At 43.9% G+C, this 18,911-nt stretch overlaps 2 protein-coding genes across 4 annotated transcripts in view; one reads left to right on the top strand and one right to left on the bottom strand.

Moving 5' to 3' along the window:
- The window catches only part of LOC139465887 (FYVE and coiled-coil domain-containing protein 1-like), a 46,611-nt gene extending 38,418 nt beyond the window's left edge, over positions 1-8,193 (top strand). For all 3 annotated transcript variants that reach the window (XM_071247863.1, XM_071247864.1, XM_071247862.1), the window contains one exon: positions 5,528-8,193. In XM_071247863.1, the coding sequence (XP_071103964.1) occupies positions 5,528-5,579 (52 nt within the window). In that variant the 3' untranslated portion in view covers positions 5,580-8,193. The remainder of the gene's footprint in view (positions 1-5,527) is intronic.
- Positions 8,194-9,950: 1,757 nt separating this feature from the next.
- On the bottom strand, positions 9,951-17,760 carry LOC139465886 (heterogeneous nuclear ribonucleoproteins A2/B1-like). The gene is made up of 3 exons (XM_071247861.1): positions 17,651-17,760; positions 14,145-14,177; positions 9,951-11,865 (listed from the first exon to the last, which is right to left on the bottom strand). The coding sequence occupies exons 1-3, from the start codon at positions 17,679-17,681 to the stop codon at positions 11,105-11,107; spliced, it is 825 nt and encodes a 274-aa protein (XP_071103962.1). The 5' UTR covers positions 17,682-17,760; the 3' UTR covers positions 9,951-11,104.
- Positions 17,761-18,911: the final 1,151 nt, after the last annotated feature.

Below are 18,911 nucleotides of genomic sequence, written 5' to 3'. Positions count from 1 at the left end.
CATAACTCGTCACACGGAGAAGCATGGTGAAACAACTGTCGCCGCTCCTGTCGCTACTCTCCCGTCGGTCTTCGGGATCGTGACTATCGTTCTACTTCCTGGGTGGAATCTTTTCAACCAATAGACAGTTGGTCTGATTCAACTTGCCCACTGAGACGTTATCCATAATCCCGTCGTTTAAAGCGCTATGATTCCGGAGAGATGACCTGCGGGTTTCCATCGAAACAGAGCGTCATGTGAACAGCGTCTGTATCAGATTCGACGACGACATCCACTTACAAAGAGTTTACTTCGTCGACATCGCCGACACCAACGCTGTTCTACCCTACCCTAGCGCCAGCGCTCCTGAAAGAGACTCTTCCTCGGCGCTCACCGGGTTTTCCACGACGCCCATGGGGTTCCGTGTTTTATCGCAAAACTCGGGTACACCACTTGATCGCCTCTCACGCAGTTCATTGAGGATTGTCTGTGTGTGGAGTTTGCACCTCAGTTCCGACTCCAAGGCGGTTTTCTCGGCTACTGCGCAGTGTGATTTACATGTCACGTGTCAAGTACTCGGACTGTCAACAACTCCGACCGGAATTAGGTCAACTTACCATGGCAAGGGGTGCCATGTATTTCTACAGATTGGTTTCCATGTCTAACTGTACGCTTGGTGCTACCACTCAACCAGGCGCCTGTCGCAGTCCATCCATGTACGGATGTTGGAAACAATAGACCTCCTCTACCAACACGGCTGTCACGAGGAACCTTGTTTCATCAACCCTTCGCTGTAAGAACGATAGCGCCTATAGGCGTTCAAGGGATGGAAAAGATCGCCTTCCTTCGTCCGGTTTGATCTTTTCGACTACGACACCTTCCTATCTTCCGCCTTGACTACCGGACACAGTGTCGATTTGATACTTAAAGTCCCTCGGCCGTCCCACTGACCCCTGTTGCATACCTGCCTCGTATCGTGTTGTCGTCCTCCATCGTCACCTCGATATAAGAACAGGAGTACTTATACGCCGCTTCAGGGATGAAAACGATCTCATTACTTCGTGCAATGGCCATATTGCCTCGACTTCCTACTACCCGGTTACGTCGATGCCCCGGCGGTCGATTGTGAAGCTGGTTTACTTCGTCTACTTGAGGTTGGCTCGCAGGCTATCACACCTTTTTCCGAATCGTACCGACGGTACGCAATCGCAGACCCCTGTTGCTGACTACCTCCCCTGCCACCTTGTCAGTGGCTAGTGGCCCACACCAGCCCACATTGTGACCACCTGTGATCCAGAGATCAACACCATTGGCACAGCAACAGCCTTGAGATAAAGGCTTATCCAGGACGTCGCTTGCTGACAGTGCTTTCTCGGTCACGCCCTGTTGATCGTGTCCACTGACGACGTCACCGTAGTGTGGTGTTTGCGGACCCAGAGTACTCGCCCCTCTCCCGGCGCTACAAACTCGACCGGCGCCCCCGAGAATCACCATCTTCGGCGTTCCAGGCGCCTCAAGCTCTCCGACGCCTCACGCTCTCCGGCGCCTCGGGCCAGAATATGTCAAACGGTCGACACCCCAACCCTAGATCTGTTTGCCTCATATCTGAATGTGGCCAGCTGTCGTCTTCCATTCCACCTGTGCCGGATACGACCGCTGTGGCAGTCGAAGCCTTCCATCGTTCCTGAGAAGGATTACGCGTGTACGCTTTTCCGACTCCGGTTCTCCCTCCCATGGTTCTTCAGAGATCCAGGCCACTCGACCCCTGCCATTGACTTTGGTCTCGCCTTATTGGTCAGCCAGAAGTTGGGTTATCGACCTCCGAAACATACCCAGAGACAACCCCTGGAACTTCCGGGGTGGTCCAACCTTCTGCTCCATCCACACGGTCTGTTGCCACACCCTCATACCCACATGTTATCGTCTGCACGCCTGACACACCTGCAGAAAGCCAAGGGCTATTCGGCTATAGCGACCAAGGCTATTGCTTCAGCCCACCGTCCATCTACAGGGGGACTGTATGCTGATAAATGATGCTTGTTCCAGGCATTTTGTTCTGACAAACACCAGGATCCGATGACAGCGTCACCGCAGATCCTGGATCAGTTCCTTCTGTACTTGCGTAGCACCCGTCGGTTGAAGGGCTTACCACCCCCACACACCTGGTCGCCATCTACTCCGTTCTGGCCATCTCGGACGATCGGAGAAAGACGAAAATTCCCGACCTACGGGCCTGGCTGCGCTCGTTCAGTCTTGAAGACCTGAAGGCCAAGTTCGGACCGCCTGCGTTGGATCTGAATGTGGTCTTCAACGCCCTTCGAACCACTCCCCTCGTCTTCCTTCTACGACCTTAAGTAGAAGACGGGTATTTCTACTGGTTTTGACTACTGCCGCTCGAGTCCATGTACAGCACGCCCTCGACGTCTCCCGTGCCCGGTTCGAATGCGGTACCCAGGGCGCCGTTCATCATGGACCGTACTGGGACGTCAGCGTAAAGACTCAACTCCCAGGACAGCCTGATAGATCATTCCTTGTCCCCTCCCCCCTCGTCCAGTGTGGGTGCCGAGGATGAGGATGAGCGTCATTATGCCCAGTAAGGGCACTGAAGGTTATTCTACGATCTAAAGACTGCCGCAAGTCTAGGAAACACCTTTTTCTGCCGGTCTCCCCTTCGTCGCAGTCGTTGGTCAGCCGGAATACTTTTCCCTGTGGCTCCGGACGGTCATCCTTAAAGCTTATGAGCCGCCGGATTGGACCCTCCCCCCAAAGGCTATCACCTGAAATAAAATGAGATCAGGGCGATCGTATTTACACTGGTTCTTCACGGTATACTGTTCCATCCAGTCGTTCAGGGAAGCCTGTTCGTGGCGATCGGACACCGCCTTCACCAACCACTACTTCCGTGATGTAGCCTTGAAAGTTGTCGCCGGCGTTCACAGTTTTGGTCCCTGGTTGTAGCCCAACAGGTCATCTATCTCCGACGCCACTGATTCTCCGATACCCTGAGCGGGGCCCGTCGACCTCTCTGGTGTTTATCACCCCAGACGAGACGGATCTCTTGCGTTCCGCATTCGCTCTTAGGTCAGTTTTAGTTTTGGGTTACCCGACTCATTCTATTGCTGTCACCTATCCGGGTTTTACTTTTTGCATCAACTCTCGTTTCCTGACGACAGGAATGGTAGTAGATGTGGACACCGGCGCCGACGCCAACGCTTCTCTGATACCTGAGCGGTGCCCGTCGACCTCACCGGTGTTCCTTGCCTCCAGCCTAGAGGGCTCTCCTGCGTTTCGCATTCGCTCTTGGGATTGGTCGTAAATTTTGCCGCCGACGCCGCTGATTCTTCGATTCCCCGAGCGGGGCCCGTCGAACTCTCTGGTGTTTATCGCCTCAGATTAGAGGGCTCTACTGCGTTTCGCTTTCGCTCTTCGGTAAGTTATATATTTTGGCAACACGCCTCATTGTATTTCGGTTACCTATTCGGGCGTTTCGTTTTTGCATCGACTCTTGTTTCCTGAAGACAGGAATGGTCGTAGATGTTCCGGTCATCACTTGTATGCGGTGCGGATTCATCGGACCTAGACGAGGGTTTAATATGGTTCACATCTGCAGGTATGCCCACCGGCCATGCCGTCTGATAAAGATGCAATACGGAGTAATGCAGGATAAGTTAAAAAATTTAGTAAAATCTAAATATTTTTTACATTTGTATACTTATCCTGCATTACGAAGTCTAAGTGCCCTCCCTTTCTCTACGCTACCTCCCCACGAAGTTTCAGATGTTATGTTTAAAGCAGTTATGTGTTTTTGTGTGACGTCATGACTTCCGGGTCACGTGCCGACTGTGAGAGGGCGCTGCCTCCTGAGCTGGTTGGGACAACTTTCTTCAGCAGCTGGATCTCACACAGTTCGTCACTCTGTCAAAGACAGCAGTAAATGCAATACGGAGTAATGCAGGATAAGTATACAAATGTAAAAAATATTTAGATTTTACTAAAATTGTCAGTCCATCCATCTGTCCATAATCGCAGAACTAAATACTAATGTACTCTACTCCTCCAAACCAATTGAACATTTTAATATCATTTTCATGGAAGATTTTCATTGTTGTTCTGACATCACCCACAATGGGATGTCCTGAGATCTTGGTTTAGCAGTAGCAATTTCAAGATTTGATTTCAATGAAATTTGATGGTATTTGTATTTAGTTTAGTGACGTTATTAGTTTAGTAGTTGTGCTTCTAAAATAACCTAATTTTATTTCACCTTGTATTTGTTTTGTTAATTTTGCTGAATAACTTACTTGTTACCACAAAGTTAAACAATCGCTGGCTTCAGTTACGGACCTCTGGTCATTAGTCTACAGGCTCAAGTTGAACATTTACACAACACTTTGAATTGCTCTGTCCACTAACAAGCAAGTGGTCACCATGTGTTTTCGGCCACCTTTCTCAAATGTGTTTGTTGACACTCCGGTGAGGGGCAGTCCGACAACATCAGCTAATTAAGGACAATGTGAGAAAGGCTGGTGATCATACAAGCTCTGTTGATCTAACACCAGTCCTTAAATGGTCCACGTTTGTTTTTGTAGTGTTGGTGATAGGGGTTAATGGCTTTCTGAACATGTTTCCTGGAAGAAGGTTAAAAGCTAAATGGGTTGTAACCCAGGCTTTCAGTCCATATTGTATGACTAGAGTGAATTTGGACTTGATATGATTTAGGATAGTATATACTTGTTTGTACACCTTTGACAACATGACATGCAACATGTACCATGATACTCCTGTGATATGCATGACAATGTTCTGTACCATGACAAAATATAATTTGTAGCAGGATCATAAGCTGTACACAGGGTTTTATACATCCCATGTCAGGCTGTATACCACGAGATGATGGCTTTTTGCTTTAAAGCAGGGTAAAAAGGATTTATTCTGTCTCTAAGAAATCCACATGCAGCCTGTCTTCTTTGTGGCTTGGTAAAAGGAAATTATTCTCCCGATGAGAAATTTATTTCCCGCCAAGGCGGGATACATAGTATTTTATCAAGATCATGTGGACCAATCAGATCTCACTATTCTGACACTCAGGTATGATAGTATATCATTTCCTTGGGTAGTGATGTTGTGTATTGATACAAGAAATAATAAAAGTAGATATACATGAAACATGGTATGAAACTGAAATGGACTGTCTCCGTGGTCTGGTAGATAGCGTCTGTCGGAGAGTGGAAGGTCGGTGGTTCAATACCTGGCCATGTTATACCAAAATATGTAAATGTTGGTACTTGTTGTTCACCTGCCTGGCACTCGGCATTAATCACTAGGTTGTCTGGTCCAATCTGGTCTGGTCAGTTATTTACAGACTTCCGTCATATAGCTGGAATATTGGAGAGCGGCATTAACAAACAAACAAACAAACAAACAAACAAACATGTAGGACTGAAATGATCTGAAAAAAATTTGTACTGACTTAAAGATTGGATGAAGAACATATCCAATTGAAAAATATGGTTTTGAAGGGCTGACATCATGTTTGTGTTGGTTTCAGAATGACAGCTAAGAGGATCCACTACTCCCTCCAATCAAGAAGTAGCAGCTGATCACATGACCTGGCTTCTGTAAAATGGCTGCACTCTGATGTTGTATTTGGCACTTAATGATAGCCAACCTAATATGAGAGTACTGTTTATTCGATTGTATATTGGCTGTGATAGGCGTGTACTGCACGAGCACTGACACAATTCACTCATGACACAGCCTGGCTGTAAATGGCTGAAGTACTTCCCCTGGGGATTTAAAGGCAGCTTTGATAAGAGTTAGAGGGGACATAAATGGTGATTGGTTGGTCATAATGTCTACAGAACATGGATGGATGGCCATCTCGGAGAAGTAGCTCCCAGCTGTGACCTGGCAGATAGTGTCTGGACCGCTGCTCACATCTCGACCACTGGTTTCCCTGGACCTGGCTACACTACAGCCTGCCGGGATATCATCATGACTGATCATGGCATAACAGCAATAACCATACCTTGATAATATGCAATGTACCACGGGTTCCTGTCGGAAGGCTGTCTGTCGTTGGTTGATGAAATACGGTTGTACTGTGTTGTACTGCATTGTACTGTGTTGTACTGTGTTGTACTGCATTGTACTGTGTTGTACTGCATTGTACTGTGTTGTACTGTGTTGTACTGCATTGTACTGCGTTGTACTTGGATGTACTGCATGTGTTCAGTGTGACAGACAGGGGATGTAATTACCCCGACTGTTGTATATAGCCTTCATATCATGTCTTGCCATTTCCATGTCATACATGCAATACTGTACACATGACATCTGCCGGGAAAACTACTCATGTTTCTCACCACTTGCCTGAATACTGTAACATAAGTGCTGAATACTGTAATGTAAAGCCATAATACTGTAACATATAGACTGAATATTGTAACATATAGACTGAATATTGTAACATATAGACTGAATACTGTAACATTGGCTTAACACTGTAACATATAGAATAAAAACTGTAACATAGACAGAACACTGTAACATATAGACAGAACACTGTAACATATAGACATAATACTGTAACATATAGACTGAATATTGTAACATTAAGGCAGAATAACAGGGTCACTTGATGCCAGGCATCAAAGGCTTTTTCCTTGTGCACACATGGAAAGTGTGACATGAGCACTGGAAACATACATTTGTTTGAAAGTAGCCAACATTAACTGATGCATTACCTTACTTGCACAGTCAAGTAACAGGGTATGCTAACATAGTGGTGCAGTCTGGTAAAATGTATGCAGATTTTTGTGTTGGTCTACAAATCAGTAGTGAGCTATATCTGTAGCTTGTCTTGTATACAGATTCTATATAGCAACTTAGCACTATGTCATGGAGAAATCAACTGTAGCTGCGTCGGTTTTACTTGTTAAAATGTTCTTTCAGAATGGCCAGTTAACTCCTGTTTTAGAATCAACTACAACTACAATAGTATGACTTCATTGTAATGGTTTGGCTGTGTCACATTTCTGTTGTTACTGTTTTATTGCTAGATGTCTTAGAGCAGCTTTTACTTATATACTTGTGTTTGTTTGGAAAGGGTGAAATGTACTTTTTATTTGTTGTGAAATAAGGCAAAGGTTTTACGTTTTTTACAAATCTGTTTGTTCTATGACGTGCTTCAGGCACAAGATGTTGTGGTTTTTCCACTGTAACTGGACTGATTATTATGTTAATATAATGTATATGTATCTTTTGGAGAATAAGTGTGAAATATGAAGGAAATCATACAAAAGTTACTTATTGATTTACGACAGTGAAACCTCCACTAATCCAGACAATACGGTAACAGTCAAACCCCTGTTTATCCAGATACTAATGCTCACAATGAAACCCTGTTCATCCATACAGAAATGTCTCACAGTACAACCCTGTTAATCCAGACAATAGGGGCGGTTGGGTAGCCTAGTGGTTAAAGCGTTCGCTCGTCACGCTGAAGACCCGGGTTCGATTCCCGATATGGGTACAATGTGTGAAGCCCATTTCTGGTGTCCCCCCGCCGTGATATTGCTGGAATATTGCTAAAAGCGGCGTAAAACCATACTCACTCACTCACTAATCCAGACAATAATGTTCACAGTAAAGCCCCATTAGTCCAGACAATAATGCAATAATGTGCACAGTAAAACCCTGTTAATCCAGACAATAATGTTCAAAGTAAAACCCTGTTAATCCAGACAATAATGTTCAAAGTAAAACCCTGTTAATCCAGACAATAATGTTCACAGTAAAACCCTGTTAATAAGTCAGTTTCCAGGATTGCCAGGAGTCAGGGAGTGATTTCTTTTTATGAAGACATCCCCAACTGTAATCTGCAGGATGGGGTGTCTGGGTTAATGAGGTTTCACTGTATATGATATGCTGGTGTCTCCACTTCAATTTTCAATGTGAAGACTATCCCCAGTGTTTTATTGATCAGTAATTCATTGCTGTATGTATTATATGCTGCTTTATACCAGGGTGTAGTACTATTGGTTGTGGATGGTTGTAATGGCTAGATATTCAGGATTGTGGAGCACTGTGCAGGAATATACACACTGTGTAGATCACCACCATACAAATATTTCCCATGTTGGTTTCATGGTGCTACTCTGTTCAAACAAATCTAATGAATCATGTGATAATTTTGAGAAGTGATTTTACAAAAAGTGGAATCTTACATATGAATAAAATTCATAATCACATGTAGCGAATATGTTTTAACAAGAAATACTGTGTATGAGAATTGTGTGGTCAAAATGATACCTCAGAATGAAGATTGTGTGGTCAAAACGATACCTCAAAATGAAGATTGTGTGGTCAAAATGATACCTCAGAATGAAGATTGTGTGGTCAAAACGATACCTCAGAATGAAGATTGTGTGGTAAAAGTGATACCTCAGAATGAAGATTGTGTGGTCAAAATGACAGCTCAGAATGCAGATTGTGTGGTCCAAATGATACCTCAGAATGAAGATTGTGTGGTCAAAATGACAGCTGAGAATGAAGATTGTGTAGTCAAAATGACAGCTGAGAATGAGGATTGTGTAGTCAAAATGACAGCTCAGAATGAGGATTGTGTGGTCCAAATGATACCTCAGAATGAAGATTGTGTAGTCAAAATGACAGCTGAGAATGAGGATTGTGTGGTCATAATGACAGCTGAGAATGAGGATTGTGTGGTCAAAATGACAGCTGAGATTGAGGATTGTGTGGTCAAAATGACAGCTGAGAATGAGGATTGTTTAGTCAAAATGACAGCTGAGAATGAGGATTGTGTTGTGGAAAGGACATCTGAGAATGAGGATTGTGTGGTCAAAATGGCACCTTAGAATGAGGATCGGATGGTTGAAATGACTACTGAGCAGGTGTTTGAAAGGGTCGTTTATTATGTATACCTGTTGTTTTTTTTAGCCACTGAACTGAAACAGTTGGTTCCTGGATGACTGCTTGCCATTATACTCTGAAAGTCTTTGCTTGGATTATGGTGCAGGGTTTGTGTTGTGACCTACTACAACAGTAATATTGCTAATGGGCATGGAACACTACTCACTGATACTCACTGATTTCAAGCAGTTACCAATTGAAAACATGACTACACCCTCAACCATCATAATACGTATTATTTCACAAGGGGGATTTGACCAGGGGAGATAATTTCCATCATAACAAACTTTTTTATTGTGTGGAGCAAATTAATAATTTGTCTTACGAAATCTACCCGACCTTCTTGTTGAATATGGAATGTTATATTAGTCAGAAAGGAAATGAGGTCTTTTATGTGACCCAGAATGAGAGAATTGTTTATAGTGTGTGGGTATGGTTTTAAGCCCTTTTAGCAATATTCCAGCAATATCACGGTGGGGGACACCAGAAATGGCCCTCACACATTGTTCCCTGGCGGGGAATCGGACTGTGGTCTTCCGCAGGACCAGCAAACGCTTCAACCACTAGGGTACCCCACCGCCCTGAGCAGTTTATATAAACTGCCGGCAAAAGAAAGCATGCGCCCATGTTTGATGTTGGCTAAAACTGAACCAACAAGAAATAGTTGTAGGCGTCTGAGCCCACTGGACTACTGGTATGCCCCCTTATGTAGCAGAGTGAGTGAGTGAGTTGGGTTCAACGCCCCTTTTAACAGTCGCTTTTAACAATATTCCAGTTATATCACGGTGTGTCAGCTTAATATGGGAGGAAAGCCCGAAGTGATGCAGGTCTCAGACGTTTACCACTTGGGTGAAACCCAGAGCACGGGTATGGTGCTGACAAACCTAGAAACATAATCAGGGCGAACCAGGATTCGAACCCAAAATCATAAGTTTCTGGCATGTCCAAGGGACGCAACTCTTCACAGCGAATGGCGGCGCCTTAGACGACTGGGCCACCCGTGCACCCTTATGTAACAGAGATAACAAAACATGGAGTTATGTCATACCCAACCTTTATTCTAGATATACTGAAACAGCACATAATGGCATCACAAAAGTAGAAGATTTACACGTGTGTATAAAAATAAGGTAGAAATATACTATGCATTTTTCATTCAGAACATGACACGGGTTCAGAAATAAATAGGAGACGGCCGACAGTCGCCCCAATATCAAACTAGAATGTACAAAAAACTACAGAAGTATACAAGAACCATCGGTTCATCTATCTACATTCGTACACTCGGGTTCGTCGGAAGTGACGTCACTAGAGGAACCATGCTGAAGGCGTTCGCTGGTGCTGCGGTCACTCGAAAGTTTTTTCCGGTGTCAAATCGGGCCAGCGCAGGACCCAGCGAAGCTGTAGACGAAGGCTTAATGGCGAGACTACTGACAGGCACAAGAAAGCGCACTACTGCTATGGTTTGATGTTTGCAAGTCTGGCTAATTTACGCTGCCGTTCTGAACACTCTGAGAAATCACCAACTCTATATACGATATGCCGCATTGTGAAGACGCGCTGTTTATAGCAAGAAGCTTTCGTCTATTGGTATCTGGTGCGTGATGGCTCAGAGCGCTACTGACAAGATTAATAGCTGCGCCGTCAGCAGACAATGGCTGCCCCGGGAGGGGCTTCAAAGCAGCTCTGTTTAGCTGCACTACCAACATTCTACATGGTTCAGCTGAGGAATAAATCGCCTGGTCAAGATGACCCTACGTACCAAATACTCAGTAGCGACGGTGTCCATTGGACAGTGTGTAAGGTGTACATCATAATAAGGACTGGAGTCACACTCAAGTGTCTAGTCTAATACATCCACATGACTCTCTTGCCTGAAGCGATCTTATCTAGTTCTCCAACTGGGATAAGTCCATGTTTAAGTATAGGAGTACAATAGCTTTATCGCTAAAACTGCTCTGTGCAAGACGGATCAAGATTGTTAGATGTTTTGAACTCTTGAAGCATATTACTGAAGTTATCACAAAGATTTCGCAGAAACAAGGACAGAATCGTACAAAAGGTCATAATATGTAAACAGCTTGTAGTGTTTTGTACCCGCGCAATGGAAAGACAAGAACGTCCAAGGGTGAAGGTCATGTGACCTTCGGAGGACAGATAATAGAAGTCAGCATCACAGATGTCCGCCATCTTATTTCTTCCAACCACCGTAATTCTTGGTGGCGTATGAAGCCTTGCCGTATACCCTTCCTACGATGGGGTCCCCGACACGAGCATACCCGCTTGCAGCACGTGACGCATAACCTCCTGCTGAATAACCCCCGTAGTTGGGCTTCACGTAGCCGTTGGTGACGTACTGTGGCCTTGCGTAGCCGTTGTTGTAGTTGGCGTAACCGGCCCTAGCTGCGAAGCCTCCGTAGTTGTGTCCAACGCTGGGTGGGTAGGTCTGCTTGGTGTAGCCAACGGTTCCAAAGTAGTTGCCGTAGTTGTCGTAGTCGTTGGACCTCACGTACGAGCCGCCGTACATTTTATTATCCCCCTTACTGCTTTCATACCCGTAGCTACCCTTTTCGTAACCCTTGCTTGTCACGTATCCGTAGTTGCCCTTCTCGTAGCCCTTGTTGGTTGCGTAGCCGTAGTTGCCCTTCTCGTAGCCCTTGTTGGTTGCGTAGCCGTAGTTGCCCTTCTCGTAACCCTTGCTGCCGTCGTAGTTGACGTAGCCGACCTTCTGATAGCCGTAGCCGTCGTCCTTCACCAACTTGTAGATAGGATTCAAGATGGCGGTAGCGCAGGGGACGTTGTAGGCGTGGTCGCAGGTGAGGATGTGTTGGTTCCAGTGGGTGCCAGCGGGACAAGAGAACTCGACGGGCGACCCCCAGAAACAGCGGAAAAACTTGGTGCAGTCTGTAGGATGGGAGTAGAAGTTGAAGAGAGTCGGGCAGGATCCAGACGCTGAAATGAAGAAAAGATACATTGTATCTGTAGAAGAGAGGTTTTGGCAGCTACATCAGCATCGAAGGGCACCTGGGTAGTGTGCACACTGCCGCGCGCCCCTCTCTGTGGTAAGGTAGTCTATACTCATAGAAACAAATAAGGATCCGTTATCAAAGAGTTAGTGAGTGAATTTATTGCCGCTTGTGACATTATTCCATCCATATCACGACAGGGGACCCCAAGAATTACACATTTACCCATGTGACAAATCGAACCCGGGTTTTCCGTAAGCGAACGCTTTAACCTCCAGGCTATCCTACCGCCCCAGTTTATAAAGGAAGGCACGACATTCTGTATATCCCGAGGATAATCAGAGATTGTTCGGCAAATTATGAACCATTTTCATTGAATTCAGCAGTAGCCATTATCCTTCAATTTTGCTTAGAGTTCCCTTATTTGTTTTCATCAGTATATACCCCGACTTGTAGAAGTATCAACTATTACGTGGTCATTCATCTCCCATACTTAATAATACAATTAAAATAGCCTAGCATTTGCATTGTACTCACACGCGTTGGGAACTGGTATAAGGAGGTAAACAAAACTCATGTTTTTTAGTGAAAAAGTTCATATATCTAACAAAATGAAAAAATAAAAAATTCATTCAAGTTAGGTCACGTGATGAGATACAAACACGTTATTAAATAAAATTAGAATACCCTGTATGTATAAGTCTCTCTGAGCGATATTTGCATTATGTAGATACAGTAGACCGATTATCTAGAAGCACTTATACTTTGAATGATTTGATGACAAATTTGCATTCTGTATCATCAAAGAGACTTGGTGACTTGGTTGATAGCGTGTCATCGTACCCCGGCGTTGTTCATAATATCAACCACTGGTCAAGAGTCGATTATTTACAGGCTGGGAAATTCTTATGTGCATGCGGCGTTAAATAACAAACAGACGTCGATAACCCTCTGTGATAAACACCAGTAGGCGCTGCCCTCAGGGGGCCATGTGAACACGAGCCTTCATGTCGGAATATAACAGTCTGCCTTGGAACATGGGGACTGATCTTTTTGAGTCCGTGCGAACATAATAAGGCCAACAGGATGGCTGACATGCGCTCGTTTTTAAACTTCCTCAAAAACTGACTTCCTTAAAGTCAGAAGGAAATCAAGCACGATCTAGCTGTCTGTTGTGTTGTGGAACAAATTGACAAACCTGCTCCGCAAACATGTCGTCTGCTCATCGCACACTCAGGGCAGATTCGCGCGGGAAATGAGAGGGTAAATAGGGACAACGAGCTACAGCTAACGACATCATTGACAACGGCAGATCCATTGCGTGACTCAATTCTAAGTAAATGCTAATACAAGCCCTCGGATTGTCGGGCCTCAGCATGGTTAATGAGACAGGCTCTCGGGGAACAGGTTTGTGTTAGAGACGGGGACTTCGTGTTGGAGACATGTCAACATCGGTGTTTTTCAAAGCCACCTCTGAACTGTTTGCGATGTTTTTTGCAAACACAACACTTAATAGAAACACTATTGAAACTATAAATATTAGCCATTTGATATGAAGAAGTCATAAAAAATGCCGACTCATATCCGCCGTCATTGTAGTAAACGTTTACTGAACAATATAATACCCTTGCCATTAATGACTGGTCAATGAGGTATGAGAATTGATATGCTCTTGCACCCCGACCCCTACCCTCCACCCCAACCCTAACTGAGCCACGCACATGCATGTTTCATCCTACGCCCCTACCAAAGCGAGGCAATAGCGAAGGCCAAGCTAACTCTATTTCTGAGAGATGGACAACTACTCGAACGCTTATAAACAGAGCAGTCAAAAATAAAAAATGAAATCATACGAAATAAAATCTTTTCAAAAACAGAATTTTAATGAATACTAAAAAACTCACAATAAATATGTGTTCCCTACTCACACACAGGAGTCCTAGAGAGGGTCAGCCGAAATTGCTAAGGCAGAAGACGGCCTCTTGAGCACCCGAAGCAACAACGCTCCTTCCCCCCTTCCCCAACACCCCCACCTTCCCCACACACAAAAACACTATTTTTAACATTCCCACGGACCTGTTACATACTTAGTTGCTTGTACCCCCGCACATTTGGTGAAATACAAAAAGTAAATATTTTGAATTCTTTCATACATGCATATGCAATAGCATATAAACCATATTCCACATATCATGTTACATTTTGAAAAGACAGTAACAGTTGTTAACGCATCAACTGAAGTAAGAGAAGACTGTCTGTACTTACCACTGGAGGCAGCGACCTGGAACAGGGCAACAACTGGAACAGACAATGTACAATAGTCAGTCAGAGTGGAGGAACGTATTATAGATGTGTCTGGCCAGACAATAGCGATCAGCAATGTCGATGTCCAGGTTAGACCGAGGTTTAATCATTGAAAAGATCAGTTACACCCAAAGGTGTGACTATTTCAACGATAAATCATAAAATCAATGGTCTTACCTATTTAAACCTTGGCCAACATTAAAAAAACCTTGCTAATATTTGTAAAACCATGGCCCGGCCCTCAGATATACGAAGAGATATGTTCGTTGGCATGCTGGATGCCTTTTCAGAGAACAAATTGTATGCAGTGACCGAAAAACTATTTTGACAAGGTCTATGTGAAGGGTGTATGTGTGTATGTGAACGTAGGAAACAAACAGTCGGAGACGAATGTATACATTTTGCATATTAAGTTTCATGTGGGCTAAACAAGTTCGTTGAGCTTGCATGAAGTCAGAATGCAGCAGAGTACAAACATTACATGCTTCTTGCTTGAGTTTGATGTGTACCAGAAGATTACCACTGGCACAATTACTACCCAAGGACACGACAACCCCGACAGGCTTCGTATCTGGCCCACTTCGACCTAAACTTGTGACAAAACCACAGCTTCGTTTAGCAACAGCTATCGTCCCCAATAAAAAACGAACATCCCTGAACAAACACACACTGGATCCTCCCTGTTTAATAAAACCGGATAATCTTAATTCGTCAATATTCCTAAGACATGCAATACGCTATTGAGACTTCTATCAGACAACTAGCCGCCGTCCCGCGTGTCTTCGGGCAGGTTGCCTGTTTGTCTACCGCTGTCCTCGCGGCAATTGGACAACGTGGAATATTCCTGATATAATCAGAGACAATTCGGCGTCACGCGACCAGGGGAGGTCTACATCCTCCTGTGTGTGCAGGATTAGTGGGGGACGCTGGCCATCTACTTCCTGGCATTCATGTGGATGGTTCATCAGGATCAAGTTTGAGTCCGACCTCATCAATGTTGGCGATTTGTGGGAGGAGGTGGCCGATTTGTTTGTATTAGCATTAGATGTACCTATCGACAATAATACGCCAACTGTAGGCCAACTCATTTCCGCATTGAGGGCAGAGATGACATGCCCGGCTAACGACTTCTATTTAACAGAGACATGGGGACACCCTCTACAATGTATGGGGCATTGTTCTGTGGTATGACAGTTGTAGAAAAATACCCTGGGGACAAACACGACGTTGTCGTTACCACTGATGGAACAGTATCACTGAACGGTTACCATATAGTGAAATTAAACGCATAAAAAAAATCAAACTTGAAAACTATATTGATGAACCGCATCCTATGACTGTTTGCGTAATAGTGTCAGGAGTAGTAATCAAATGACCGTCTGTATTCCTGAATAATTAATTTGTTGTTTAACGCCGCACTCAGCAATATTCCAGCTATATGACGCCAGGGTATGTGCGGAACATTACTGTCAATATTTTTAAGTTCAGCTCTTCCAGACCTTTAAGGGGCGGTCGGGTAGCCTAGTGGTTAAAGCGTTCGCTCGTCACGCCGAAGACCCGGTTTCCAATCCCGACATGGGTTCAATGTGTGAAGCCCATTTCTGGTGTCCCCGCCGTGATATTGCTGGAATATTGCTAAAAGCGGCGTAAAACCAAACTCACTAACTCACTCCAGTCCTATAAAGTAGGACCACGGTTATCTGTATTTTTAGTTATCAACGATATCTGAATTATATTGCAAGACTATAGAATCAAGAATTCTACAATTAATAATTTGAAGCGATTGTCAATGCTCTGATGCACGTGAAACAGCGACATGAGGAGCCCATTGTTGTAATGTCCCGCACAAAGTCACGACGTCATCTGATGTGCACCCTGTACAAGAGGAGGCTGGTGGGAGATGAGTTTAAATGTAAGCATTATCTACGCCGCAGCCCTGATGAAAAATATTACAGTGTTAGAGTCGAGATATAGTGACAGGTCGAGGTCACTGAATTTAACATATACCTAGATGCAATCTCCCTGGAAATATATAGAAGCCTGCTCATTGAAATAAGCAAACTTAAGTAGACAGTATTCACGTTTAACCGTTCTTCCCACAAACTAGGATACTTTAGGATCAATTGTGTAGATCGCTGTTTTCTTTACAAAGAAAAGTGTTTATTTTTCTAAATCATGTAAAATTATTTATAATTCTAATTTTACGAATACATCTTTAAGATGTTTTACAGATATATTTTTTGACAAAAGTCTGACACAAACGATGCCCTGTTGGCTGAAGTTCTTTTTTTAAAAGTGTCTGAAATGACCCTCAGAATCATTCTTTAAGTATTTCACTTAAATAACATACCCATGTATTATTTTATACCATGGCAACCTTTCACATGACCGCCAGAGGCAGCTGCTGAATACTTACAGTGAGAACATCATGTACTTGGTTGATATATTCAAGACATTGCCAGATTGATAACTAAGTGCTCATGGCAGGCTCATTGGGTTTGGAACATCCCTATTTCCTAATTTCAGAGGTATTCTGTTTCCAATCGGAGAATGTAAAAGTAATTATTAAAACTACTTCTTCGAAATGTCTTTAACGTTGATGTCTTAAACGAAATTAGGAAATGTTAATTCTAATTCGGCAATGTTTACTGCCATTTTCTTTACATGAGAAATATCGGTCTCTGACAATGCCTAGATAAACCCCGATGGACGTATCCAGGTACCAGGGCCCACTTGCACAAAGCGATCTTAGCGCTACGACTATCGTAAGCCTATGTTAAAGTATGGGAGTTACGTTCATCTTAGCGCTGAGATCGCTTTGTGCAAGTGACCACCGAAGGAAGTATTAGGCGGTGTCGTATCAATGTGCCGCTCTACAGTCTTGCAGGGACACATTTGTTTCGAATGCATCCAGGTCGGGGGTCGAATCTAGTACTGGACCACCTTACTATATTTAATTGAGTTGCTTGGGTTGAACGCTGTTTTGATTATAATTTCACTTGTATGACATCAGCTTAATGTCGGAGAAAAGATGGTGTGGCAGGTTGTACATGGTTACCAGGGAAACATTACAAAGAAACGTAATCTGTTCGAAAGGTGGATTCCAACAATATCTTACTTGAAGTCTCCGAAAAATGAACCAACAGATAGAGATAGAACTACATATATAGTAATGACAAATGTCCGTAGTATATCAACCTATTGAGATAACAGTCGATGACATAACAACATCAGGTAATAACTATAATTCCATTACCCGAAAATTAATAAACCTGGCGCCGAGAACGATTGGAATAAATAAAATTTAGGAAATTTTGCCATTTCTCCTATTTAAGAACCTTATGGGATTTAATAGCATGGTTGCATTTCCCTATGTGTATTACGTGAATATGTAAAATTGGAAAAGATGGAATATAATACAACATATCCTTGAATACTTAGAAATAAATCTCGTGAAGTGTTCTTACCTGCCAGTGAGCAGAGGACGGCGTGCACCATTGTTACAGAAGTGAGGTTCTCTAGCGCTAGTTATTACTCCTCGGACCGTTAGCTACTGAGAGGGAGAAGGGGGGCCCCCAATTTATAGTCCCCCTCTGGACGCGCGTCCTGTTATAAAGTCAACAGCTGAAGCCCCTTCCTACTCAACGAGTAGACAAATGGAACGCGCCGTAGCTTTGTGTGTAAGACAAACTGCTATTTGACTGGCTGTGTTTGACTCCCTCCCTTCCTCAACTCAGTCTTTGTAGAAATTATCCCATATTCCGTCACGATCAAATGACGGTGTAGTGATTGACAAGGGTAAACTATGGGCAGTGATATGTACCTCTACAACTCTGTAATAGTGTTTGCTTTAAAACCGCATCCTCTCAATTTGGTTAAAATGTAAAGATATATTTTATTTCATTTGAACGGACTATTTATTTACCATCGTCTAATTAGAAAGTCAGGTTTTTTTCCTGCCTCAGACCAAAGGTTAAACACGCCAATAGCCAAGCCCCGTGTTTCTTTCGCCGGTGTCAGGGAAGAAGATGACAACGCTGTGTCATTATAAACGATTAAGACAAATTTGTTCCCCGCGTTTGGACTGGAAGTGATATTTGCCCCATACAGTGGAATTTGTAAATGCATTAAAAGATTTGCTCTTTGCTTACGTGAATGTGCGTAAGACGATCTCTCTACCTTAAGATGAGCTTTGTCTGAGTTACCTGGGGAGGGGAGGGGGTGCGGGGGATGTACATCAGGGATGTACAGATATATGAGACGATGGTCACTGATCGTTGTGCTGTAATGTCCACCTCCACAGATTACTGTCACCAATGACCTCTCGGACACAACGTTACTTGAATACGTTCTGTCCACAGTGACGTCGCCTGTGTTTAAGTTCACGCATGTCGTTGTGCTTCCTTCTGTTGTACTGACATCGGTCCTTCAGCTTCTCAAGTCTTCACGTTCACTTGTATCAGCACTAACTACAAATGCGATTACAAACGTTTCATCCAAATATTTCTCAAAGTTGTATTCCATTCAGAACGTTATGTTAGAATAAAACTATTGACAATTTATATGATATTAAATCCCATACACCATTGAGAGCGAGGGACGGTCGGGTAGCATAGTGGTTAAAGCGTTAGCATGTCACGCCGAACAATGTGAAGCCCATTTCTGGTGTTACTGCCGTGATATCGCTGGAATATTGCTAACAGCGGCGTAAAACCATACTCACTCACT

Source organism: Haliotis cracherodii, unplaced genomic scaffold, assembly GCF_022045235.1.
Source record: "Haliotis cracherodii isolate W230 unplaced genomic scaffold, xgHalCrac1.p SCAF_18, whole genome shotgun sequence".
Classification (NCBI taxonomy): domain Eukaryota; kingdom Metazoa; phylum Mollusca; class Gastropoda; order Lepetellida; family Haliotidae; genus Haliotis; species Haliotis cracherodii.
Note: the sequence above shows the minus strand (reverse complement) of the source record. Positions and strands in the feature narration are given on the sequence as shown.

Coding starts and splice junctions, on each gene's coding strand:
- LOC139465886 (XM_071247861.1), bottom strand. CDS start 17,681: ATGGTGCACGCCGTCCTCTGCTCACTGGCAG. Junction 14,178..17,650: donor CGTCCTCTGCTCACTGGCAG/GTAAGAACACTT, acceptor TGTCTGTTCCAG/TTGTTGCCCTGTTCCAGGTC. Junction 11,866..14,144: donor CCAGGTCGCTGCCTCCAGTG/GTAAGTACAGAC, acceptor TCTTCATTTCAG/CGTCTGGATCCTGCCCGACT.